This window comes from Chroicocephalus ridibundus, chromosome 4 (genome assembly GCF_963924245.1).
Source record: "Chroicocephalus ridibundus chromosome 4, bChrRid1.1, whole genome shotgun sequence".
NCBI classification, from domain to species: Eukaryota; Metazoa; Chordata; class Aves; order Charadriiformes; family Laridae; genus Chroicocephalus; species Chroicocephalus ridibundus.
In genome coordinates this window covers 73,808,130-73,832,788 of record NC_086287.1, presented here as the reverse complement: position 1 = coordinate 73,832,788, position 24,659 = coordinate 73,808,130, and the positions used below count along the sequence as shown (strand labels likewise).

The following is a 24,659-nucleotide window of genomic DNA, read 5'->3' as shown; positions in this document are numbered from 1 at the left end:
CCCCCACCCCAGGGGCTGGAGAGCCACCCATGGGGCTGCGTGCATGGACCCTCGAGCCTCACTGGCGGCCTGTGGTGCCTTTCGACATGTCCCAGCCCTTCCTCGCACCTTCCCCATCCCCGCCCTTACTCCCCTCTGTGCCCTCCAGGAGCTCCATTTTGTGCCCTGTCCAGTTTCGGGCCAAAACTTGGCTTTGAGCTGAGGGACAAGGGCCACGTCAAGCCGCGGCCGTGCCTGGACCTCACTCCCCCTGCAGGGAAGGCGGCAGATGCTTTCCCCCTCCGCAGCGATGGTGGGGCCAAAACAGCCCTGGGCAGGGACAGCTCTGGCCCGCTGCGCCCATTGCGCAGACCCTGCCACCCGCCCCAGCTCGGGCAGATGCCGCTGGGCAGCCACCCCCTGTCCCTTTGCGGGGCTTTGCGGTGTTTTGGTTTTTTTTTGCAAGGAGACGTGGTAGCCGCATCAACCCACGAGCTTATTTTATTGGCCCGATGGAACTTTGCTTCCCAGCGGCTCCCATCCCTTCCCAGCTCCGGCCCACGCCTCCGTCCTCATTCATTTCTTGCCAGCAAGAAAACAAAGAGATAATAAATAGGAAGCTTATTTGCAGGGGAGGCCTCGGGTCACACGCAGCCGCGGGCAGGGCTGCGCCTGGCCCCGGCGGGGGGGGACGGCGGCGGTGGCGGGGGGGGCTGCAGGCAGGCAAGCGGTTGCCCCATGGCCACTGCTGGCCCCGGGGCCGTGCACGCTGCGGGGCTGGGGAGGGGCGGGGAGCCGCCATCCCAGGGAGTGGGGGTGGGTGAGGGGATATAGCAATCTCTATTTAATTACATTAAAATAGACTATTTAAAAAAGTTATTTCTAGTAGTTAAAAAAAAATGCATCGTGGTCCATCCAACCCCGGCGGGGCCGCAGCAGCCCTGGGGGGTTGGGGACACGTCGGCCCGGTGCGGGGACAGACCCCAGCCCACCTCACCCCCCTGGGCAGTCCTGTCCCGGGGGTCTGTCCCAGCCCAGCCCTCAGGCACCCCAGTGGATGCCCAGGGTGGGAGCGAGCGGGGTGGCCACTGTAGGTGACAAAGCAGGGGCATCGTGTCCCCCGCCAGCCCCGTGGCCACTGCTCCGTGGGGCGCAGGCAGGGGAGCGGGCACGTCCCGGACCCCGCAGTGGGGCCGGACCCTTGTTCCCAGGGGCTTAAATGACATGGCAGCAGTTGAACTGCCCCAGGGAGAGGAGGCTCTCCTTGGAGCCCGGCCGGATTTTGAAGGCCAGGGCTTTCTCGCAGAGCGGGATCTGCAGGAGCCTGTCCCGCAGGCTGGCGCCCTTGCTCTTGCCTGGGTCCAGCTTGATCACGTTCTCTGTCGCCCCCTCAGTGCCCCCCAGGGCCGGGCTGGCGGGGGACCCGGGCCCTGGGGACTTGTCGGTGGGGGTTGTCTCTGCCCCCAGCACCTGGGGGACCCCAGCAGAGCTGCTCCGCGGCGAGGGGACAGCTCCCCTTTCCCCGGGGGGCTCTGCCACGGAGCCCTTGGGCTCTGTGTCCTCCTCTCTCCTGGGGAGCTTTGCTCCATCCCCCCGCATTGCTGGGGGACCCCGGCCCCCGCTCACTCCCTTCCCAGCCCAGGCCGCCCCCGGGCGCCCGCCCCGTCCCCCCAGCTCAGCCCCCGTCCCCCACACCTCCCCGCGGCCGGGCAGGCGGCGGGTGCGCAGGAAGGCTCGCATCTGCTCCTGGTTGAGCGAGCTGCTCTTCCTCTCCATGGCACTGGGCCTCCCCTCCTCCTCCTCATCCTCCTCCTCTTCCTCCTCGCAGATCTGCTGCAGGGCCGGCGTGCTCTTGGTGATGGCGGTGTCAACAGCAGGGACCTTCAGCAGGGTCCCAGGGGGCTGCCGGGCACCCATGTCCCCTCCAGTGGGCAGGAGGGACAGCCGGGAACCCGTGGTGAGGCCGCCTGGCACCTCTGTGAAGGGCAAGAGGCCGCTGGTGCTGCCCACGGGGCCGAACGTGTCCGATAAGTTGGTCCTGAGAAAAGGGAGGGGTAGAGATGTTGGTACCCAGCTAAGCATTGCAAGGGCTGCGGCGAGGACGGGGACAGGGGACCAGCCGGGACCCTGCGCTGGGGACCCGGGGTGGCCTTGGCGGGGCCGGGGAGGGGGCTGACCTGCTCTGCACCTCCTTGGCCAGGTTGTAGACCAGGCTGAGGCGGTGGCCCTGCTTCTCCTGCTTCTCCCGCAGCATCCTCTCCGCCAGCAGGAAATAGGTGGCCGTGATGTGGTTGTAGCGGTCAGCCTCCAGCGCCCTGCGTGACACCGAGGGACCCATGTCAGGGACGCACTCGGAGGGACCTCCCCCCTGCCCAGAGCCCTTCGCAGGGCCTCCCGCCTCGGCATCCCACCCCGTCGCTCACTCCTGGATGGTGTCCCGATCGGCGATGTTCCCGCAGGTCATGGCCTGGAGGATGATCTCGTGCTCCTCCTCGGAGACACGCTTGTGGGAGGTGAGGGGCAGCAGGCAGCGACTGGCGGGGGACGGGTCCACCCCCTGCAGCCACGCGTGGCCCTCGATCTGCTCCAGGGAGGCTCGCTGCTTCGGGTCCCGCTGCAGCATCCTGGAGATGAGGCTGGCGGGGAAAGGGGGGACGCTGCAATCCCAAAAAACTCGGACAGGGCACCCACCCCTGGGAGCAGCAATCTGGGGTCTGGGGATGGGGGGGGGGTCCAATGATGGGGGGCGGGGAGAGGTGCTTACTCAGCGCACTGTGCCGAGACGTGTGGGGGGACGGTGTAGCGGCAGTCCATGATCATGGTGAGGGTCTCACTGTCGTTGGCCTCCTGAAAGGGGGGGTGGCCGCACACCAGCATGTAGAGGATGACCCCCAGGCTCCAGATGTCTGCAAGAAGCAGCAGCCGTTCAGGTTTTGCCCACCATGGTCCAGGAGACAGCCCCGACCCCAGGGACTTGGCGGGGAATGGGGGGGGCACCCCTCCAGCCCCCCAGTGCTGATGCGGCAGAGACCAGTGCTCACTGGGATGCTCCTTGGAGGTAATGGCTCCCAGGTCCTGCCTCACGGACGGGGGGACCACAGCCCCACCAAGGAGGGGAAGGACCTTCCCCATCCCCACATCCAAGCAGGTCTCAAGGGGCTTCACCAAAGCAGTTGAGGTCTTATCCCCTTTCCCAGGTGGGGACACAGAGGCCAGCCCCAAGCTCTGTCCCCTCCCCGGTCACCCACCCATGGCAATGTTTCATGTCATCACTCAGCTTCCCAGTTCCCAAACAGACCCCAAACCAGCATCCCGGCACTGGGCTGTGCCGGAGGGGACAGCAGAGCGATGGGACAGGGCACACAGCAGTGATGCCGGCTCTCCAGCTGCCTACAGCTGGGGACAGGAGGACAGGGACAGAGCCAGCAGCATCTTCATCTCCTCCGAGCACATAAACTCTCTGCAAAAGCGCTTTTTCAGGCTGCTGAGCACGCCCCGGGGCTCTCCGTTAATACCTTCAGCTTCTTAAGTCAAGTGCTTGCGTTTGGCAACTTCTCATCTGCGCCGCTTTTCTCCCTTCATTTCCCTTGGCAGAGCCACCAGCTTTTTTTTTTTTTTTTTTTTACCACCTCCACAAACCCTCCCCTTTTTCAGCTCCGGAGCTGCCTTTCCCTGAGCCGACGCTGGGATTTTTCCTTTAAGGGATGGTGTTTTGTTTTGCTAAATCCTCCTGCCCTAAATTCCAGCACAGCTGGCTCGGATCCCGCTTCCCTCCCACGTCCCCTCTGTCCCAGCAGAGCCACTCGGTGCCCCCAGCCCGGCTCCCCGCACCCCAGGGATGGTCCCCCCGGGCCCCCAGCACCCCGTCCAGGGGAGGAAGGGCACTGGGAGCCACGGAGAGGAAGCGGTTTCCAGGGCGGGGACGGTGCAGAGGAAACTTTCGGAGCTCCTCCACCCAAACACCAGCATCCCGAGCAGGTTTCCTTCCGGCATCACCCCCTGAAATAACCGCGAGAGCCGGCTCCCCGGCGACTGCGCCCTCGCACTGCTCCTCCCGCGCCCCGGCAGACGCCACACCAGGCTCGCAGCCAGCTTGGGCTTTTTGCCCTCCCTGGCATGAGCCATCGCTCTGTGGGCGCAGGGACGGTCTCGGCAGGGAGAACCACCCTGTGCCAGGGCAGGGCTGAACACCAAGGGACAGGATTCCTCCCTGCGGGGACAGTAGTGCCACCAGGGCATGGGTGCTCCCCACATAAGGGGCCAAAAGTGAAGTGGAACCTGAGCGAGTTTCCCAGAACCTGGCAGGGCCACCTTCCAGGCAAGGGACGTGCAGGAGGCACGTCCCCACCCGCAGCGGTGTCCCACCACCCTTACCGACAGCCGGGGCATCATACTCGTCCCCAAGCAGGATCTCAGGCGCCGAATATGCCAGCGAGCCGCAGCTGGTGGTGAGCATCTTGCCGGGTTGGAAGCGGTTGCTGAAGCCAAAGTCGGTGAGCTTGACCACCCCTTGCTCCTGGAAGAAGACCACGTTCTCGGGCTTGAGGTCGCGGTGCACCACGTGGAGCTTGTGGCAGTAGGAGATGGCGTGGACGATCTGGGCAAAGTAGTGCTTGGCCCGCGCCTCCGACAGCCCGCCCTCGTGCCGCATGATGTGGTCGAACATGTCCCCGCCGTCGCCCAGCTCCAGGATGAGGTAGAGCTTGGCGTGGGTGTCGATGACCTCGTAGAGGCGCACCACGTTGGGGTGCTGGACCAGCTTCATGCAGCGCACCTCCTGCAGAAGCTGCCCCGCCGCCTCCCCGGCCAGCTTGCTCTTGTCGATCACCTTGACGGCCACCCGCTGCCCGGTGAAGACGTGCCGGGCCAGCTTCACCACCGCAAAGTGGCCCTTGCCCAGGGTGCGCTCCAGGTCGTACAGCCCCGCGATCTTCCCCTCACCGCAGCCCTGCGCCCCGGCCATGGCGGCGGCGGCGGCTGCAGCGTCAGGCGGGGACGGGCATCGGGCGCTGTGTGGGATGGGGCAGCTGCTGAGCAATGCAGGGTCGGGGACGGGGCACCCCTGAATACCCCCCCCCAGCACCCTGGGCACCAGGGTCCCCAGCACCCTGGGCACCACGACAACCTTCACCTTCAGTCTCCGACACCCTGGGTACCAGCAACCTGGGCACCCCAATGCCCCCACCTCCAGGTCCCCAGCGCCCTGGACACCCCAACACCTGCATCTTCAGTCCCCAGCACCCTGGGCACCCCGATACCCCCACCTCTGCTCCCCTGCACCCCAGGTCATCCTGATACCCCACCTCTAGGTCCCCAGCATCCTGGGCACCCCAATACTCCAACTCCAGGTGTCCAGCACTCCAACACGCTGGGCACCCCAATACCCCACCTCCAGGTCCCCAGCACCCTGGGCACCCCAACACCCTAACCTTCAGTGCCCAGCACCCTGGAAACCCCAATCCCCCCCCCTTCAGTCCCTCATCGCCCTGAGCACCCCTATACCTCACCTCTAGGTCTCCAGCACCCTGGGCACCCCAATACCCCACCTCCAGTCCCTCATCACTCTGAGCACCCCCATAACCCACCTCCAGGTCCCCAGCACCCTCAGTACCCCAATACCCTGCCTCCACTCTCCAGCACCCTGAGCACCCCCATATCCCACCTCCACTCCCCATCACCCCAGCACCCTGGGCACCCCCATATCACCAACCTCCAGGTCTCCAGCACCCTGGGTACCCCAATACCTCCATCTCCAGGTCTCCAGCCCCCCTGTGCACCCTAATACCGACAAACCTCCAGGTCTCCAGCATCCTGAGCACCCCAATACCTCCATCTCCAGGTCTCCAGCCCCCCTGTGCACCCCGATATTGCCAACCTCCAGGTCTCCAGCACCCTGGGCACTCCAATACCTCCATCTCCAGGTCCCCAGCACCCTGGACACCCCCATTATCACCCACCTCCAGGTCTCCAGCATCCCAGCACCCTGGGCACCCCCTTATCGCCCACCTCCAAGTCCCTACTACCTTAGGCACCCCAATACCTCCGCCCCCAGCTCTCCAGCAGCTTGAGCACCCCCATATCACCTACCTCCAGGTCTCTGGCACCATGGCCACCCCAATACCCCCAACCTCCAGGTCCCCAGCACCCTGGGCACCCCCATGCCCCCCCTCCCCAGCACCCCGGGGCCCCCCCCCGCGCTCACCGGGCGGCGGAGCTGGGACCGCCGGGGCTGCGGCTGCCCGCGCGTGCCCGCCCCGCTGACGTCAGGGCGGCTCCGGGCTCGCGCCTTAAAGGGCCCCCTCCGCCGCCGGCGCGGGCTGAGGCCGGGGCGATGCTCATCGCACCTCCCGAAGCGGAGCCGCCGGGCAGCGCTGCCCCCCACCCCCGGCTGAGGGCGGCCCCCGAGCGGGACCCTCAGCCCGGCTCATTAGTGCCCGTTAGGGGCGGTGGGAACTGGGGTGGCATTAGCGTAACGAGGGCTGGTAACGAGCTAAATGAGCCGCCCACACGCCACTTCCAGGAACCCCTCGGCCCGAGCTTGTCTCCCGAGGGTCCCATCACAGGACCCGCTCCCGGGCATCCCAGCTGTGCCAGCGCCCCTCTCCATCGCCCGCTCCCACCCTCACTCGGGGGCCAGGAGCAGCGAGCCAGAGCTGGGAGCGCATCCCCGGCCCTCAGCCCTCTTTTCCTGGAAGCGGCCCGGCCGCCTCATTTAGCTCGTTACTGGCCGCGGGGATGCGCACAGAGCTGACGTTGCTCCTGCAGATTAAAAAGCAATCAGCGCAGTCGCCCTCGTTACCGCTAATGCCTTCCCAGAAGTCCTTCGCCCACGGCCCCGCGGGCTGCAAACAGGCCCTAATGAGCCGGGCTGAGGGCCACGCTCGGGGGCTGGCGTCAGCGGGGGGCCAGGGGCTGCGGGGACCAGGGACCCGAACCCCCCGCGGCTGGGGACAGAGGGGCCGGGAGGATCGCGTCCCCCGGCAGCTCCTGCCATGGGAATGGGGATGGATGGGGCACTCAGCGCCTGTCTGGGCTTTGGGAATGGGGATGGGAATGGGGATGGGAATGGGAAGAGGGGATTGCCAAACCCGCCTCTAAGCCAGGATGAGCTTTCATCCAGGGGTGCGGGGTGCGGAAGGCAGCCGGGTGCTGTGCAGGGAGGTCCTGTCTGGGTGCTGAGCATCTCCAGCCGGAAACTGAGCCCCTCTCATTTCTTGTCCCCCCCTAGTCCCTCGCAGGGCTGAAGCCGCCCCGGGACACGGGCGTTTCCACAAGGAGCCCAGCAGAGCTGCTGACCTGCGAGTGGGCACTCTGGGGGCTGGTGGAAGGAGATCCTGATGGGGAAGCACCCCAGGACACTGGGTGCTGGGGCAGTTTGCCACCCTGTGTGTGCATCTGGGGACTCGAATGGAAAAGCGATCACTCTCTGGTTTCTGGCACTGAGGTTTCTAACAGCTCTCAGATCTGCTGCAGGGGACCAGGGAAGGTCCACAAGCAGCATCTCCTTCCACAGCCTCTTCTGGCTGACCCTCCAGCCCTGGCTCCTCTTCAGGAAAGGCCCCCGTGTGTTGGGGTCAGATCGTTCTCCTGATGGGGAGCTGGGTGCCGCAGGTCCGTATCCCTGTTGTACACATGCCAACACTGCTTTGAAGCCCTCTGCTGAAATAGCAAGAACAGGCACGGGGTGCGCCCATAACGCACGTCCCCTGTGGAGATGCCACCTCCACCAGCACCTGGCCCTGCCACCGAGGCTGCACGGGCTGGCTGTAGCTCCCTTCAGGTTTTGGAGCAGCCCTCCAAGGTCTTGGCACTGAGAAGCTCAAGGAGCAACCAAGAAGCTCAAGGAGCCACGTACGATGGCTGTGAAAGCCAGCATCGGGGCTGGGGAGAACAGTGGAGCCGGTTCCTCCCTTCTCACGGTGGAGTGGAGCCTGGGATGCACAAGGGAGCTCCTTGGAGACCACCAGGCTCTGGGGAGCTGCAGTTTTCCAAAGGACACTCAAAAGAGAGATGCAGTTAGGTGGGAGCCCAAAGAATCTGCAGATGGCGAGTGGTCAGGAGCAGAGGACTTCTGGAGGCTCTGGGTGCCCACCTGGAGCTGAGGGTGGGCAACGTTGCCTTTGAAAACCAGTAAAGAGCTCAGCATGTCTTGGGAGAGGAGCCTCCAGCCCTCGTGTTTCCCCAGATGGGAACTGGGAGATGTCCTCAGGCTAGAGCCTGGGCACCGCTCCGGCACAGCTGGGAAGGGAAGCAGCCTGGGGATTGTTCTCAAAAAACTTGGGATTTTGGGCATCTGTCCCTCCCCGTGGCCACGTGGGGCGTGGAGAAGATGTCCTCCCTCCTGCGCATCCCCCCGCCGGCTGCCTCTCCATCCAGACAAAGACCGGTTTCCAGAGAAGCCCACCTACCTGGTAGTTAGCAGAGTCATGTGGCCGCGGCACTTAATTAATAAAAAGCCGATATAAATTCCAGTGAGCATGTGGGGAGGAGGACATCAAGGCAGAGAGCGGCAGCGGTGCTCCCGGCGAGCTCGGTGGAGCAGCGAGCGGCAAAGCCCCCTCTCCGCTCGGAGAGGTCAGTGCTGGCGAGGGGAAGGGTTTGGGGGTGTTTGGGGTGTGACGCCTGTGGCCGTGGGGCTCCCCACGGCCTGGAGGGGTCTCTCCCGGCAAAGAGCTGGGTGGTTTTGCGGGGATGGGGAGGTGAGGAGTGGCCAGCAGAGCTCGGGGCTGCAGGAGCTGGGGCTGGAGCTTTCATGGGACTCGGCTGCCGTCAGCGAGTGGGGTCCCCTCCTTGGCTCCCTGCAAGGCCCCCAAAGCCCACAGCCTGATCCTGCATCCAGTCTTCCCAGCTTGCCCAGTCCTTCCCAGGGTGGTCTTCCTCCTTGCCGAGCCCCCTCCAGCCCAGCCTCACCCTCTTCTCAGCATTCTCCACCTTCACCTTCCTCCCTCCCGCTGCAATCCCGCATGAGCAGGGAGGGGGAAGTAAATCCTGCACTGGGGGCAGGTGAAAAACACTGAGCTGGTCCAACCAGGGGGACATCTCCTGATGACGGTGCCCATGTGCCAGGCAGAGGGGGCTTTGCATCCCAACGCTTCCCACACGGAAGCCACACAGCCAAGCGTCAGTGGGTTTTTCAGGTCACTGGGTGGCACAGAGGGGCTGGAGCCCCCTGTGAGGGTCTTGGCGGTGACATCCAGCCCATCGCTGCAGTCCTTAAGCAATGTCACAGATGTTGCTCTCTCCACCAGCCTCCGCGTTACACGTTATCTTCTCAAGGCCCCTCGTTTGTTTATTGTGCCCAGACCTTGGGGTTTGGTTGCAAAATGAGTTGTAGCAAAGCAGTTTGTCATTTCCCAGGGAGTTTTGGGGAGATTTCTGCTCCAGCTGCGATGCGCAGGCAGTCTGTTGTGTTTCCACCATGTAATGTGGCTCCCGCCCATCCCCTGCCGTGCCGCGAGGCTGGGGGCAGGAGGAGAAAGTGGGCTTGGGAGAGGGAGGTGATACAGAGGAGCTGGACAAGGAGCCGGGAGGTGCTGGGCCATGAGTTGTGCTGCCGTAGAAAAATGGCAGGGGATGGAGCTGCTGGTGGGCTGCCTCTGCCGTGGCACTTGGGGACCTCGTGAGACCCCAGTGTTGGCTGTTGTCTGCAAGGTCCTGCTCGCACACCCAAGCCCAGATGCAGACCAGGAGGTAAATATTAGCTTCTGGTCTTTAAAACTAGTGGTGTTTCTGTGAGGGCCAGTGCCCAGCAGGAGCCGTGTCAGATGTTCTGGCCCCATCCCGTGCACGTGCAGGCAGTGAGTGCATGGCCCCGCCCTGGGCTGGGGGCTGCTGAAGGCCGTGAGTGGGGCAGGGAGACCCTGAACAGATCAACTGTTTGGTTGATCAACAGATGAACCCAAAACAAACCAACTCTCAGTCCACCCTCTGCTGCTGGGCCCTCTCCGTGGTGAGATGAAGACTGTGCCTGCAGGTGGGGTGTCCATGGCACCAGCGTTAGCTCTGGAAGGTCCACGTGAAGCTCACGGGCATGTGGTGGCCTAAGAAAGGCCCTCAAGTCCAAGACAGCAATCAGCCCGGCGTGGTGGCTGTGCTCACCGAGGTGTTGCTCAGGGGGTGACGGTGGTGGGGTGGAGGTGGGGACCAGTCCAGGTGACCAACAGGTAAGCTGATGCTGGCCGGGACCCCTCTGCCCAGGTTGCCACCCAGGACCATGCTGAATGTGCTGCTGCTATGCTGCGGGCTGCTGCAGGGCATCCAGGCCATCCTTGCCGCCGACCTCAGCCGCGGCCACCTGCAGAAGGGGACTGGTGGGCTGGAGGGGGCCGACAGAGCCCGTTACTCCAGCCTGCTCCGGAAAGTCAAGGAGGTGTCTGCCGAGCCAGACGGTGAGTCCTGGGGCCCCCCCATGTCCTCACACTGCCCTCCACCAGCCACTCGCCGGCATGCCCAGTGTCCCAACGTAGAAACGGGGACCCCACGCCCGGGGTCAGATGCAGGGCATCCTTCCTGCTTCTCCTTTCACTGGCTGGTGAGGGCAGCCTGGCAGCCCATGGGGAGCAGGGGGCTTTTTGGGAGGGACACATATGACCGTGGGGACTATCAGCAGCCTCCTTGTATGTCTGTGTCTTGCAGGAACTCTCCCCAGGCTGGGGTTTGAGCAGATGGCCCTGGAGGTCCAAGAAGCTGATGGTGACCTCATGCAGAGGGGCGGCGGCATGCTGGAACCGCAGGTAACGCTCCCCAAGCTTTCCCACAGACACCCCAAAGAGTGGGGCGGCCTCAGGCCACAGCAGCCTTCTCCCTGCCACAGGGCCAGGGGTGGGTTGGAGCCCAATGTGTCACTTTCCAGGGCAGGGAATATCTGCTTGACACCTGCTGAGGAGGACTGGGACAGGCTGAGGCTGCCCAGAGCTCCAAGGGGCTCCAGCGCTCAAGGAGGGTGGTCCAAGCCCGTACTCCTGCGATGCATTTAATTAACGCCAAGTGTAATTCAGGAAGCCTCCGCGGAGCAGGAGCTTGCTGGGCAGTGCCGTTTCTTGCCTGGCTCAGACCCCAGTGCCACTGTTCAGGCACCCTTCAACTAAGTTTGTGGCTGCGCTTCAAAATAAATGCATGCATCTTCAGATGTGGTGGAAAAGGTAGTGGTGCCCACAGAGAGGCACTCAGTGGTGATTTTCAACAGCCCCGGCCCGGAGCTGAGCAGGACAGAGCTTTCCGCTGCTGGCAGCAGCGGGTTTCCTTCAGCAGCCACTCCTGGCTCGCTCCCACACAGTTCTTTATTGCTGGCGTGGTGGTTCCACCACCAACCCTCCTCCTCCTCCTCCTCCTTCTCCTCCTCTCTCTGGCAGGCATCGTCCACAGAAGTGCAGGCTGCGGGCCGAGAAGAGCGTTCCCCCCGCCGCTGTGTCCGCCTCCTGGAGTCCTGCCTGGGCCACCAGGTCCCCTGCTGCGACCCCTGTGCCACCTGCTACTGCCGCTTCTTCAACGCCTTCTGCTACTGCAGGAAAATCGGCACCAGCTTCCCCTGTGGCAAGAACTAGCCCCCATGCCGGGGGGCTGCCTGCTCCCTGCCCATGCGTGCCGCTGCGTCCTCCTCCACCGCCGCTCTAATAAACCAGTCGTTAGCAAAAGCCGTTGCCGAGTGGGAACGGTTCAATGCATCTGCTTGGGATCTTGGGGCAGAGGGTAGGCACTGTGTCCGCACAGCCAAGAGTCCAGGGGCACCTCCGTGTCCAACAAAATGAGGGTTTATTTTTCCACAGCAAGGCCCTTCCTGGCCAAATGAGGGGTTTCTCAGCAGGAGGGTGACCCTTAGTGACGTTTTGGCTGCGCTGGGAACTTTTGCTTGTGTTCTCCTCCTGCCAGTATCACTCATGGTGGCCCAGAGTGATTTACACCCAGTGGGCACCTGCGAGCTGTCAACCCCAAGGAATCGGTGCCCAAGGGGGTACTGCAGGATGAACACAATCTTTATCAATGATCTGGACGAGGAGATTGAGTGCACCCTCAGGCAGTTTGCAGATGACACCAAGTTGGGTGGGAGTGTCGACCTGCTTGAGGGCAGGAAGGCTCTGCAGAGGGGTCTGGGCAGGCTGGATCCATGGGCCGAGGCCAATGGTGTGAGGGTCAACAAGGGCAAGTGCCGGGTCCTGCACTTGGGTCACACCAACCCCATGGACGCGACAGGCTGGGGGCAGAGCGGCTGGAGAGATGCCTGGTGGAGAAGGACCTGGGGGTGTTGGTCGACAGCCGGCTGAACGTGAGCCAGCAGTGTGCCCAGGTGGCCAAGGCGGCCAACAGCACCCTGGCCTGTATCAGGAATAGACCAGCAGGACTGGGGCAGTGATGGTCCCCCTGTGGTCGGCACTGGTGAGGCCCCACCTCGAGTGCTGTGTCCAGTTTTGGGCCTCTCACCACAGGAAAGACATTGAGATGCTGGAGCGTGTCCAGAGAAGGGCAACGGAGCTGGTGAGGGATCGGATGCACAAACACCCACCCGCCGCCATCCCGCTGCCGGCCGCCATGTCCTCAGGCCCTTCCCGCCCTTCGCACAGCCTGCCGGGAAGGGGGGCGGGGCCACGCCGCGCGGCGACGGCTCTGTCGTCACGTGACGGCGGGGGGGTGGGGTCACGTGAGGCCCGTTCGCTCCGTCGGCCGGCCGCCATGTCGTCTTTCCCGGAGCTGTATTTTAACGTGGATAACGGGTACCTGGAAGGGCTGGTGCGAGGGTTTAAGGCCGGGGTGTTGCGGCAAGGCGACTACGTGAACCTGGTGCAGTGTGAGAGCTTGGAGGGTGAGTGGCGGCGGGGTTCTGAGGCGGGCGGGACCCCCCCCCCACACTGAGGGGAAGGCCCAGCCGGTGAGCTGAGGGGGAAGGCCGGGGGGGAGGCGAGGGGCTGGGTGGCAGTGGGGAAAAGAACCCGTAGCAGCATTTTTGAGGTGCTGTCCCCTTGGTCCGCCCTCCCCCTCGGCTGCTCGGCTGGCCTGACTGGTGAGGTGAGGGGAAAGGCCGGCTGGTGTGAGGGGGGGAAGGCCGGGGCTGAGGCGAGGGGCTGCGTATCAGTGGGGAAAAGAGCCGACAGCAGCATTTTTGAGGTGCTGTCCCCTTGGTCCTCTCCCCCTCTGCCTCGGCTGCTCAGCTGACTCGGTTTCCTGGCCGTGTGATTTCAACAGCTGACATGGCAGTTTGAGGAAGTTCGAGCTCCCAGGGCTTTCTTGAGGTGGCCGTACAGCCGTGGTGCGTGTCCTGCGGTTGTTGGGAGCCTGGTGGGTTTGTCAGGCTTTGCTGATGAGTGTTTATCTATGCTTTTCAATTCCAGGCAGTGCAGGAAATCTTTTTAAGGACACAATTAAGATTATCAGGGTGGTCTCTCAGTAATCTCAAATTAGTCCCAAAATGCTTATAACCTAAGAGTGAAAAACTCTGAATGTTCTGATAAGAATGCAGAGTAACATCTTGTTTAGCTGAACATTGTCTTTGACAAGTACTTGGCGTCTCAGGCCTGAAGTAGTTGTGCAATTGAAGAGTTCTCGCATACTTCTACATGTTTGGGGTTTTTTCCCTTTTTGCATCCTTCTTAGTCCTAGCGACACACTTATTTTGTGGAGGGTGGAGGTGTCTTTGTCAGATTCTTGTGTTTGCCTGCAATATGCTGTATATTTACTCAGGGAAGTGGTGGAGTTGCCCTCCCTGGAGGTATTTAAAAGATGTGTAGATGTGGTGCAGTGGCAGAGGTGGCAGTGTTGAATTTATGGTTGGAGTCAATCTTAAAGGTCTTTTTCAACCTAAATGATTCTATGGTTGGGTCGTCTAGGAAAGTACCTGCTTCTGCTGAAGGATTGCTAGTGGAAAAATTACAGTGTGGATCTAAGAAAACTCACTGGTGAATTGCCCTTCACCTGTAATCTTGAGTTCTCTTTCAAGGCTAATTCTGATTTCCAGCCATTGCCTCTTCTAGATCAGTATGTACAAACCTGGAGGGCTGTCAAGGTTTTGCTCTGTGATACTTGTTACATGTGGTCAACTCATCATCTTAATTAATCAGTGCTAAACTGTTTCTCTGTATCAGTGACCAGCTTATCAGTTTTCACTCCTTGGTGTACAGAACCTGGATCACAAATCGCAAAGACCACAACCAGGTCTCTATTGAAATCGGCAAGAAACATATTTATCCAGAGACGTCCGTTGCTTTGGTCAATGGACCTATAATTACTGGATCAGTCTTTCTTCTGAAAATACTAGTTAAGCATCAGCTTTATCTTGATGATTGTTGCTGGGTGATTGAAATTAATATTGACTATCTAGAGGGATACTTGGCCAGCTGAACCCTGGATGTAAGTCACCCAGAGCTGCTCATGCAACCGTTAAACAACAGGATGGGAACAGAGTGCCATGATGTGCCTCAGTCTCTACCTTAAAAATACCTGGGATGTTTTTACTTAGGACAGACTTTCCAGGCAGACTTTTCTGCAGCTCTCTGCTTGCAGCAGTCTCTGGTGTTCCTGCTGTGGAGCCTGGGGCCTGAAAGAGGGTGGTGGCAGGTACTCCTGCTCTTTTGCTAGTCAGAATTCTCAGCATGCCCTAAACTATCACCTTCCTTGCAGATAACTTGCTATTTGGAGTCTTTCTATATTTATATCTTCTCTTTCTTTCCTCCACTACTTGCCTTCTGAACCAAGTTGCGTAAACGTAGCTCACCCTTGGAGCAGTGTTTTCTGCATTTGGAATGACTCAGTTTGGAGTTCCCGTATGTTTGTCTTGGTATTGTTACTGTCCTGTCCCTGACAGCTCTCTGGTGGCAGTGACTGCTGCTGTACTCCTTGTCAAGCTTCATTCAGAGCCTGAAGGCTGTTCCGAGTTCACTGCCAATCCTGTTCCTGCTCCACTTGGCTTTCTGTGCCTCTGTCTAGTGTGCTCTTGTAGGAGGATTTTCCTTCAAAGGAATGTTGTTCCTGATCACTTATATGGGTCTGTGGTCAGACCAGTTCTTTCCTTTGTCTCTTTAGATCAGATTTTCCCGTTTCAGTATGTGTTTCCTGTGCCCCACAGACTTTTAACATGCATTATTTCTTTCCCAGCTGCACTAAATCCAGGCAGTGGCTAGCTTATTAGCAGCCAAAATAAGTACTTAAGCATAAAATACTCATACATTCTTCTCTACTGTTCCTGTTTTGTCTTTGCTGTTGCCCCTTGCATGTGAGTCTGTCTCTGCAGTTAGTCCCAGTCTTGAAGCAGATGATCACCTTGGCCGTGGAGAAATCCTGGAGGACCAAGGCTGTTTTGGGGCTGGCCCTGGGAATTGGGTATCTGGCTGGTCACTGCTGTTGACGTTGCTTGGAGGACAGTGTGCTTCCAGGTCTGAAATGCTGCTCCCTTTTGTGTGCTAGGATCAGTCTGGAAGTACAGAGGAATTGACTTCTCTGCTGCAGGACTTGGGCTGAGAGCTTAGTGCTGCCGGAAGGAGGAGATCTTGCTTTTCTGTGTGATTCTCTGTCGTCTCTGCTTGTCTGATCTGATCGCAGAGTAAGCTGACTTGAGCTCTTGCTTCTTGATGAGTCAGAAATAGAAAGCCAAATAGGCTCTCTGTGATCAGGCAGGCTCCTGAGCTGGCTTTAAGAAGGGCTGGAAAACATGACTAGCATTAAGGAGAGGGTGTGAGAGCTGTTTTGGCTTAAGCTTTCTCTTGAAACCCTCATCAATAATATGTTTAATCCCTTCTTTCAGCTCCCAAAGTCCTGGTGCTTTGGTTGGTTCTCAGCCAGAGGTCCTTGTGTGCTGTACACCTGTGCTGGGTATTGCTCGGAACCTGCTTGGCTCTCTGTTGTAGCCAATTCCTGCTTCTGACGCAAGGTGTCAGTGAAGGACTTGGAGCTGCTTTCCTCCACTTCAGTGGTGTGAGCAGGGATTTGTTCTTGGGTGGAATCTGTCCTTGATAACCAAACTTCTGAGTCACCCAGATTTGTACTGTCGAAAGGATGGTGAGCCATCTCCAGGTCCTCAAAGCTATGGTAGCCTGTTGGAGGTCTGTTTTCATCTCTGGAGAATAAAAAGCTGTTGATGCAGTTGGGCAGCGGTGCTACTTTTAAGAAGTCGAGTTCAGTCAGAGTTCAGCGGGTAATCAGCAGGCTTTACTGTTGATCTGCAATGCTTCATACTGCAAAAAGTGTATGGAGCCTAGGAAGCACACAAAAGCATCTTCTTTAGTAACAGGAATTTCTTTACCTTCAAGTCAGTGTTTGTGAGCCTCCTATTGCTAGTGTTCCTCTTGCTTCCACAGGAACAATACAGGAAGCTGATTTCTTTCTGACCTGCCACTGTGATTGGTATGGTGAAATCCAGCAGCAGGACATGTCATCTTCTAGCTGGGTATTGAGGCTATGAAATGGCCAGCTGAGAAGAGGCAGGTGGTTGGCTCAAGTTTTTTAGTGTGGCCCTCTGTTGGGAGAGGCATTCCAGAGGCTGTGTGTTTCCACCACCACCTCTCTGTGGGTGCTGGTGCTTCTGTCCATGCAATCAGCTCAGCTGGGGACTTGCCTGTGTTATGGAAACAGTGGTATGCACTTGGAGGGATGGGATCTGCCCTGTCTTCTGTTTAAGCCATATGTGGAACTAGTCTCATGCTTTCTCAGGGGTCTCTCGTGTTTTATTTGTGCATCTCAGCCTGCAGTTCATCGGTCTGCTGTGGACTTGTCCCATGAAAACTCTTGGTTTTTCAGTCCTCATAACCCCAAGGTAGTGGTGTCGTGTCACGTCAGCCTGGGGAAGAGCGCAGTAACCACCTGAGCTCCAAAGATGTATTTGGGAGGTGAAAGGTGGCTAGGAGAAGAAAATACATGTGATTCTTTTAGAAAGATAGGATTTCCAAGACTGCGGTTCTCTCTCATCTCCTCAGTTTGGTCCACAGACCTCCATTTCTAGGACGCGTGTGAACCAACAGTGAAATCGGAGAGCTTGAAGCAAGTAGGTCCCATTTGTCCTAGACTTGCTGGCTCCATGCCAGCTGCAGGGCAGGGTGGTCTGCCTGAATGGTACTCTCGCATGTGCCAGAGACTCGTTTTCTGTCAAATTAATCTGTAGCAATACATAGCGAGCACCAAACCCCTGATATAGGGCTGGGTGGTGTGGCATAAACCATGACTGGGCAGGTTGGTTGTTTTTGAGTCTTGAAGAGTATTTCCAGCATTGGTCTGCTGGCTGCCTCGCTGCCCGGAAGGGGAGTGCTGCTTTCGGTTAACTCAAGAGTGGCTTGCTAAAGGCTTGCTGTCCTAAATGTCTCTTCAATGTAAAGACATCCATTTCTCTTCCCTGTTTCTCCGTGCAGAGGAGAGGTGATGAAATGTATTGAAGTCCACTGAGCACGCGGTTGAGCCACTGTGGGGTGAGGTGCGACTGTTTTCCCCTTGTCTGACCACAGGATGACTAGATGTACCCAGGCAAAGGCCTGCCTGAGCAGAGCCGTGGGCTCTTGCCTCCAAGAAATGGATGTTGGGGAGCATGTCCTCTGCGCACCAGGCTTCTGCTGAGAGTAGCGTGTGCTTTTGTTTTCATAGTCTCAAGGATCTTTTTTCTTCCCTGGAGGCTGCCTTTGCTTTATGATGTTACGTATTGAGTGTTCACCACATCTCTTTTCGCTGAATGGGAGGGGCTGTGCTACCGTTCTCTCTTCCATTTTATCACAGTGGTCCTGGAATTTGGGCCCCAAAAGGCTGGAGCTGGGTGTCTCTCCCAGCTTAACCACGTGGGCAGCGTGTCCTCTCTTGTATAGAAAAGTTATATTCCTGCCAGAGCTACAGGCTACCTCCAAGAGTGCTTTTGGCACTTCAGTCCATGGTGGAGCTCATGGTGTTCCCCTCGGTGTGGGGAGAATGGGATAGATTGTTTCCTATGCAGCTCCTCTGCTGCACAACCAAGCAGGGAGAGGCCACTTGATGGTCCTGAAGTGTGGCCATGCCTAGATCCATCTTGAACTCTAAGAATGGTTCAGTCTGAATCCTGAATTCAGTGGGTATAGAAGCCAAGCCACGATGTGGTAGAATCATAGAATGGTTAGAGTTGGAAGGGACCTTAAAGATCATCTAGTTCCAACCCCCCTGCCCTGGGCAGGGACACCTCCCACCAGACCAGGTTGCTCCAAGCCCCGTCCAGCCTGGCCTTGAACCCCTCCAGGGATGGGGCAGCCACAGCTTCTCTGGGCAACCTGGGCCAGGGGCTCACCACCCTCAGAGTGAAAAATTTCTTCCTAATATCTGATCTAAATCTCTCTTTCATTTTAAAACTGTTCCCCCTCACCCTATGGCTCCCCTCCCTGCTCCAGAGTCCCTCCCCAGCTTTCCTGGAGCCACTTCAGGGACTGGAAGGGGCTCTAAGGTCTTCCCGGAGCCTTCTCTTCTTTCAAAAGCACAACGATGATGCTGTCTATTTCCTGACATCTAGAAGCCCATTGTGAAAAGCTGACCCTTGCTTGCTGGGACTGTGCAGAAGGACTGGCCCTGTCCCCAAGAGCTTTCATCTGCCAGATGAGGGAGAACGTATGGTAATGGTGAGATCCAAGGAGGGTATAGACCATTCCTGTCCTGTGATTGCTGGCTGCTCGTGCAGCAGCAGAGCAGTAGCTGAAATGCTGTCCTGCTAATCTCAGGACTTTGTCCTGTGTCCTCCAGTGTAACCACTCGCTGTGGCTGGTTAATCACTTGTCCTGTTAAAACAAGGTCAAGGAAAACATTATTTGTTGGAAGATGGCACTTCCATGGCCTGCTAAATCATGGTGGCAAACAAATACTGTGGTCTCTGGCTTCCTGCAGAGTTCAGCAGAGGCTCTTTGCTGTTTGTTCTGGCCTCCCTTACTGGGCAGAGACCTGTTTCATAGTTTCTCCTAGCTAAACTTCAAGCAGCAGCTGAGGTCAGCTTCTCAGCGCTGGTGGAGCTTCAGCCCTTGTTTGGGTCCTGCCCCTCGTTAGAAGATGATGGTGTCTGGATTTCCTGGCAAGTATTGCTGCTCGGCAGCCTGTTGGTGCTTTCATCTTGTTGTTTTTCCTCTGCTGTCAGCTCCTGCAGTGTGAGACTGCTTTCCGCCCTGTTTCTCTTGGTGTCTGAGTGGCTTGTTGCCTCTCCCTTAAACCACTGCACTAGGTGCTGGACTGATGTCCTGTTAGTGTACCAGACCTCTGAGGTTACAGTTGTGACTTAGTGCGGTCTGCTTTTGCGGGGGCGGGGGAAAGGGTACCTAGGGATGAAGCTTACTGGAAATGTGGGTAGACTAGGGGGGGTTACCTCACCTTTTGGAAGGATCAAGAGAGGGCTACCTGGTTGAGGTGCTCCAAAGGAAACCAGACCTGGCCATGCTGGGTTTGAAGCTCTGCGGGGGGTGAGTTCAACTCCAGGAAGGGCTGGGCTAGACACACAGGCTGCCGCTTGGTGCTGAGCACATCTTGGAGAGGTGAAGAGCTAGAGGTGAGGCAGTGGTGAGGAAAAGGGCCAAACACTTCTCTGTGTCCAGCTGTGGCCCAGAGAATTTGCTGCAAGGTAGCAGAGGAGAGGTGGCATGTCACTGCTGGTGGTCTGCACCCACAGAAACAGTCTTAAATTCTGCAGGGAATGAGGGGTCTCTGGGTGCTTTTTTGGTGAGATTTCAGAGAACGAGCTTCACGAGTGTCTGAGGTGGCTATAAACAGACAGGAGCAAGCTGAATGGTAATGACTGCAGTCTTCTGAAGGGAGATGTGGGCGATGTAGCTGATCCGCAGACTGCTGTGTAATCCCACAGCTACTTTACTGCCTCAGGCCTGGGAGATGGCAAATGATATTTTAATTTTTATATATGCAGTGATGGCCCTGGGTGCTTTGGAGTGAGATGTCAGGGTTACAGCAGATAATTGTGTGAAAACATCGGTTCAGCTCGGAAGTTGCAAAAGCTGATTCCATGCCTGTGTGTGGGAAGACAAATCAGTCCTTGCCTAGAAGTGCTTGAGCCCTTAACTTGATTCAGAGCTCTGCGATGCAGTTACAGGAGGATGCTGAAGAGGGAAGGGGTGGAACCGTGAGCTGGTGGGACCATGGATCACTCTGTCTGAGTAGGACTTACAGGACAGGCTTTGAGGACTGACGGATATCTGAAAGACTGAGTAATGGCTCGATTTGACAAAGCAAACTGGCAGGAGAGGACAGTAGTTTTACTGTGGATCTGAAGTCCCTCAAGAAAATGTCATCTGAAATGTCAAGGTGTGGTGCTGGCACAGTGGTGTGTTGAATTAAGCTTCAGCCAACTGCATCAAAACCAGAGGGCCCCATCCAAGAGCTGAAAGGATGTTGCTGTAAGTACATGTCACGGTAGTCTTGAGCACTATCCTACTTGAATACTCAGCAGAAAAAGGCTGTTGTTCTGACAAGCTGTTGTGTTCCTGCATGAGGCAGCTTTCTGGGAACTGTGACCTGGCCATAATTTACCAGCTTTTGCGGGGGCGGAGACAGCACAAAAGTGTTGTGGTAATTCAAGTGCTCCCTTGCCAAATGCTGGCTCAGTCTGTTTCTTCAAGTGTGTGAACCACTTGGAAAAATGCCGAAACAGGCAAACGTACCCCTCAAAAGCAATTGCTGGGTTGAGGCCGTGTGCTGCTATTAGTCAGCATCTGGAGGAGCTCATCGGGAGCGGCTGGGCTCTAGGTGCAGGTCTCTCTCCCTTTCTGCAGGCAGCTGGGGAAGAGGCATGGCGGAAGACTTGCAGCTGGCGTCTCGTCGACATGCAGCGTGTGAGATCTCTGGCAGCCGCCCCTGCCAAGGTGCTGCCGTCGCTGCCAGAGACCGAATCCAGTTCGGTCTGAACTTGTGTTAGGAAATAGGAACTTGAGCCTTTGGAGAGCTTGGGGCTTGCTCAGCAGTGGGTCCACTAGTTAGTCACCGTGCTACTGGGACAGCTCTTCTGGCAGGGGATTTGTGAAACCACGGGATTAGTCCATTCTTATCTGAGTAGCCTGACATGTGAATAGTCCTATTAAAAACTCCCAAAGCCCCTTGGCTGAGGCTTGGTGACCGGCCCAGCGGCTGGAGGAGGACAGGCTCGTGTAACGCACTGGTATGCCGTGGGATACATTGAGTCAGGGTTTATAAATCTGGTCCAATTTCTGGAAAATATGTTCTGTTCTGTCTGCTTGGATGCTAAGAGATTCAGAAGAGTTTAGTTCTTGCAAATTTGTGTCTGGCCTTCTCTGTAAAAATTAATTCCAAGTGTTATATAAACATGGCCCTCATTCCAGTTGCAACATAATGTTGTGCTGGCTCTTGTGCTGTGGAGTTGGGGGGGCAACCCCCTCATCGAGCAGGACAAAATGCTCTGGCCAAGCAGCTCATGGGAGAGGCTGCGAGGCACGATGTGCAACTTGTGTGGCTCTGGTCTAAATGTGATGCAGCTCCGACCTCCTGGAAGTGAATGGTACAGCAAAGTCTACTTTTTATGTCACGGTTATTAAGCATCAAGTGATCTGATAGCAAGGTGGCTTCTTGCAGCCTCAAAAGTATGAGCGTAGTTGCAGGTCACAATGATACCAAAAGGAACTGGTGGTTTTGCCATAGCAAAGTTGGAGTCAAGGAAGCAAGTTGAAAGCTTTGGAAGCTTCCCTACTGAAGTGAGATGTGGTAGGACATGCAAAAGCTGCTTCCTCTCCAAGGTCCTGTATAGCTGCAAAACAACATCACATGCCTTTTTGGGCAGGCTTGGTTTTCATTACAGCTCTGTACAGAGAGCTGAAAGTAGGAGGTGTATGGATGGTAGCTACTGCAGTCCCCTGTGCTTTCCCTTGCAGTCTGATTTTATGGGTGCAGTACTCTTACGAGGACCCTTTCTCTCATATCCTGCTGAATTTTGCTCCATGCTTTCTCTAGACTCTGCTAAAAGCAAACTAGTAAAGCCCTGACCTGACAATGGGACTTAATTTCCACTCAGACTCCAAAGCTCATCATCCAGGAGCTTTCAAAAGAGGGACTGAAACTTGTTAAGACCTAATTCCAGTAGATTTCCCTTCTATAACTGTAGCTTGGCTTTCAAACATCAAACAATTGCAAAACTCTTTGCATGCATGGTGCTGCCTGTGAGCTGGGTTTTTTGCAGGGTATAGGAAGTGATTACCATCAATAACAATCCTTTGGAGGCTGTGTGGAGGTGAGGGGCATTCTGAGTTTCGGCATGATCCAGTGTTTGACAAGGGCCACGTTGAAAACTCCATTGTCTTGAGTTATCTGGACCATGCTTTCCCACTTCAAAAGTGTGAGCAGAAGTTGGTGATGTGTTGGTAGAGTAAAACACAGCTGTTTAGCTGCAGCATAGTCTGGGGAACAGAGATCTAGGTTAAGTTTCTGCTTTACTTCAGCCACAGGGCATGTTGTTGGGCAGTAGCTCTCTGCTGCATCCAGGATTCCTTACTAAAAGTAAGAGTACCACCAAACTCTCCTCTTACTGAGAAGCATGACAGAAACTGAGTGCTATTTAAGTCTCTGGCCTTCCCCTGCCCCATAACCACCATCTGTTTCCTATGAGACTTAGCAGTGGTAACATCTTCATAACTAAAAAGTGCTGGGTCAAAACCATCTTTGCTAGACCCCCTTGGAAATACCCAGAAGAGTTAAAGTCAGCTTGAAAGACCTTTGACCCTTCCACCCCTCGGGCTGAGGACAGTGTCACTCTGTAGAGTATGAGGTCAGTACGAGGAAGCTCTCCAGCTTGTGCCTGTAGCTGGGTGTGATGTCAAAAGATCAAACTCCTCAAGCTGGGCTGAGTCCTTGCTCTGACCTCGGTTTGTGGATGCTTGTGCCATAATGCTGAGGATTCATATGGTTCAGTGGAAGGGAAAGGCAGCCTCGGTGCTCCTGCTCCAGAGAAACCAGGGAGAAATGTCTTTGTTTTGTTGTCTCTGGACAGTGTGTTCACATCTGGTTTGACTAAACTCTTCCAGCTACTTTCCTTTCCCTATAAAGGTCTTGAATCCCTGGGAGGGTGCTTGCCTAACTGGCCCTCTGAGGTGAAGCTGAAGGGAGATGAACATTGTGTACCAATGTAACTAGTAGAGTTTTGAAGAGCAGGATTATATGACGTTCCTCAGTTCTGGATTCAGTTTTTCCATAGAGACACTTAAATGCTTTTGGCTCAAGCAGAGGTTTTATCTTGACAGAGCTCAGCATGTTGTGGTTGCTTGTTGGCCAGGGCTGCAGCTTGGTTGGGCACCTGACCTGCAGCAAGGGTAACGGAGGAAATGGAGGTTTCCTCTACTTGAAACTGGAGGAGGGGAAGGCTTCTGAGCATGTTCCCCCATCCTGGGCAGGGGTTGCCTACCATAAGAGACTGATTTAAATGGCCTTCCTCTCCACCAGCCCCTCTCTGCCTCTGACTCTTCTTTACCAGTGCAATTAGTTGGACTAACTTGATGATGTAATGCCGAGCTGCTTTATAATTCCAAGGTTGCTGTTTGTGTCTCTGGCTTTGAAAACTTTTCAGACGCCTCCACATCGCTAGTGTCTGAGGAAACTTGCTTGTGGGTGCAGATAGGTTCTTGGTCCTGATTGCTTCAGAGAAGCCTGCAACCAGAGCCCTTTTGGCTAGAGGAAGTGCTTAAGTTGTTTCTTTATTTTTTTTCCCCTAAATTTCTAGCAAATACTTCCTAGAAAATCAGTAACCTTCCATCTTGATCGAGCACAGATGACAGCTGACACAGGTGTGTTGCACAGGTAGTGTCACAGTTTCCTCTTTAAGATGGGGCAAGGCTGGTATGGTGAAACACTGATGTTTTACTGCCTTTGGATTGTCTGTGATAAAACTAAGCACAAATATAAACATATGTCTTAACATGTGGGTTTTGTCTAGGTGATCTTTCAGAGAAGAGAATGCCTAGAGAAGTGCTGAGCCACAGCTCTCTTGGGTATGCTCAAAAAACCCCAACACCCAAACCCAACACAAACCCTGTAGAGTGGAATTATTCTTTCTTTTTCAGACTTGAAACTGCACCTCCAGAGCACAGACTATGGGAACTTCCTGGCCAATGAAGCCTCCCCACTCACTGTCTCCGTCATAGACGACAAGTTGAAGGAGAAGATGGTGGTGGAGTTTCGTCACATGAGGAACCATGCGTATGAGCCCCTAGCAAGTTTTCTGGACTTCATCACGTGAGTACCAGCCGCTTGTGAACAGCGTTTGAAACTTTTTGGTGTTTTTCCAGACTTGAGGGCTCTCAGACCAACTTTCCACACTCAGCCTTGCAGCTGCTATGTTTTCTGCAGCTTCTGAAATGAAACTGTTTTGGTTGTACCTTGGAGGTCTCAAACCAGCAGCACAGTATCACTGTGTTATTAAAGGCTTCACTCTGGACTCTCTGTGTCTGGTTTCAGGGGGTCTTGTAACGTTTTCACAGCTCTTTGCTCTTGCTTAGTGAGGGATTCTACCTTCTAAAATGCATTCTGACTTCTTAAAGTCTATCACCAGGGTGTGCATGCTTCACTGGCACAGCTGTTTAGCTGCCTTCCATTGCAGAATTGGCTCAGTCTCTGTTAGAGCTGTCATTTACCCTTGTCCCTTGTGTTAAATGTTCCTGGGCTTTTTAAAATGTGATCCTGCTGCAAAACATACACATGCCATGCATGTGCATGACAGTTGGCTGCTAGTTCTGCCCCACCAAGGGCTATCAGCCTTTGTCAGGGCT

General features: G+C 56.5%; 3 protein-coding genes across 3 annotated transcripts in view; 2 read left to right on the top strand and 1 right to left on the bottom strand.

Moving 5' to 3' along the window:
* Positions 1 to 465: 465 nt before the first annotated feature.
* On the bottom strand, positions 466 to 6,473 carry LOC134515295 (SNF-related serine/threonine-protein kinase-like). Its single transcript, XM_063334109.1, has 6 exons — positions 6,182 to 6,473; positions 4,354 to 4,988; positions 2,744 to 2,885; positions 2,403 to 2,615; positions 2,157 to 2,294; positions 466 to 2,017 (listed from the first exon to the last, which is right to left on the bottom strand). Exons 1-6 carry the CDS (start codon positions 6,316 to 6,318, stop codon positions 1,195 to 1,197), a joined length of 2,088 nt encoding a protein of 695 aa, XP_063190179.1. The 5' UTR covers positions 6,319 to 6,473; the 3' UTR covers positions 466 to 1,194.
* A 2,010-nt stretch (positions 6,474 to 8,483) lies between these two features.
* On the top strand, positions 8,484 to 11,522 carry AGRP (agouti related neuropeptide). The gene is made up of 4 exons (XM_063333656.1): positions 8,484 to 8,553; positions 10,177 to 10,367; positions 10,615 to 10,712; positions 11,331 to 11,522. Exons 2-4 carry the CDS (start codon positions 10,193 to 10,195, stop codon positions 11,520 to 11,522), a joined length of 465 nt encoding a protein of 154 aa, XP_063189726.1. The 5' UTR covers positions 8,484 to 8,553; positions 10,177 to 10,192.
* Positions 11,523 to 12,585: 1,063 nt separating this feature from the next.
* Positions 12,586 to 24,659, top strand: part of ATP6V0D1 (ATPase H+ transporting V0 subunit d1) — a 37,341-nt gene continuing 25,267 nt past the window's right edge. The window contains exons 1-2 of the mRNA XM_063334108.1: positions 12,586 to 12,775; positions 23,955 to 24,126. Coding sequence (XP_063190178.1) covers positions 12,646 to 12,775; positions 23,955 to 24,126 — 302 coding nt within the window. The 5' untranslated portion in view covers positions 12,586 to 12,645. The remainder of the gene's footprint in view (positions 12,776 to 23,954; positions 24,127 to 24,659) is intronic.

Excerpts from the sequence above, each read along its gene's own strand:
- LOC134515295 (XM_063334109.1), bottom strand. The coding sequence starts at position 6,318 with ATGAGCATCGCCCCGGCCTCAGCCCGCGCCGGCGGCGGAGGGGGCCCT. Across the intron at positions 4,989-6,181 it reads GGTCCCAGCTCCGCCGCCCG|CGCCCGATGCCCGTCCCCGC; the intron begins GTGAGCGCGGGG and ends CATCCCACACAG. Across the intron at positions 2,295-2,402 it reads GATCGGGACACCATCCAGGA|GGCGCTGGAGGCTGACCGCT; the intron begins GTGAGCGACGGG and ends GGTGTCACGCAG.
- AGRP (XM_063333656.1), top strand. The coding sequence starts at position 10,193 with ATGCTGAATGTGCTGCTGCTATGCTGCGGGCTGCTGCAGGGCATCCAG. Across the intron at positions 10,368-10,614 it reads GGTGTCTGCCGAGCCAGACG|GAACTCTCCCCAGGCTGGGG; the intron begins GTGAGTCCTGGG and ends TGTGTCTTGCAG. Across the intron at positions 10,713-11,330 it reads GCGGCATGCTGGAACCGCAG|GCATCGTCCACAGAAGTGCA; the intron begins GTAACGCTCCCC and ends TCTCTCTGGCAG.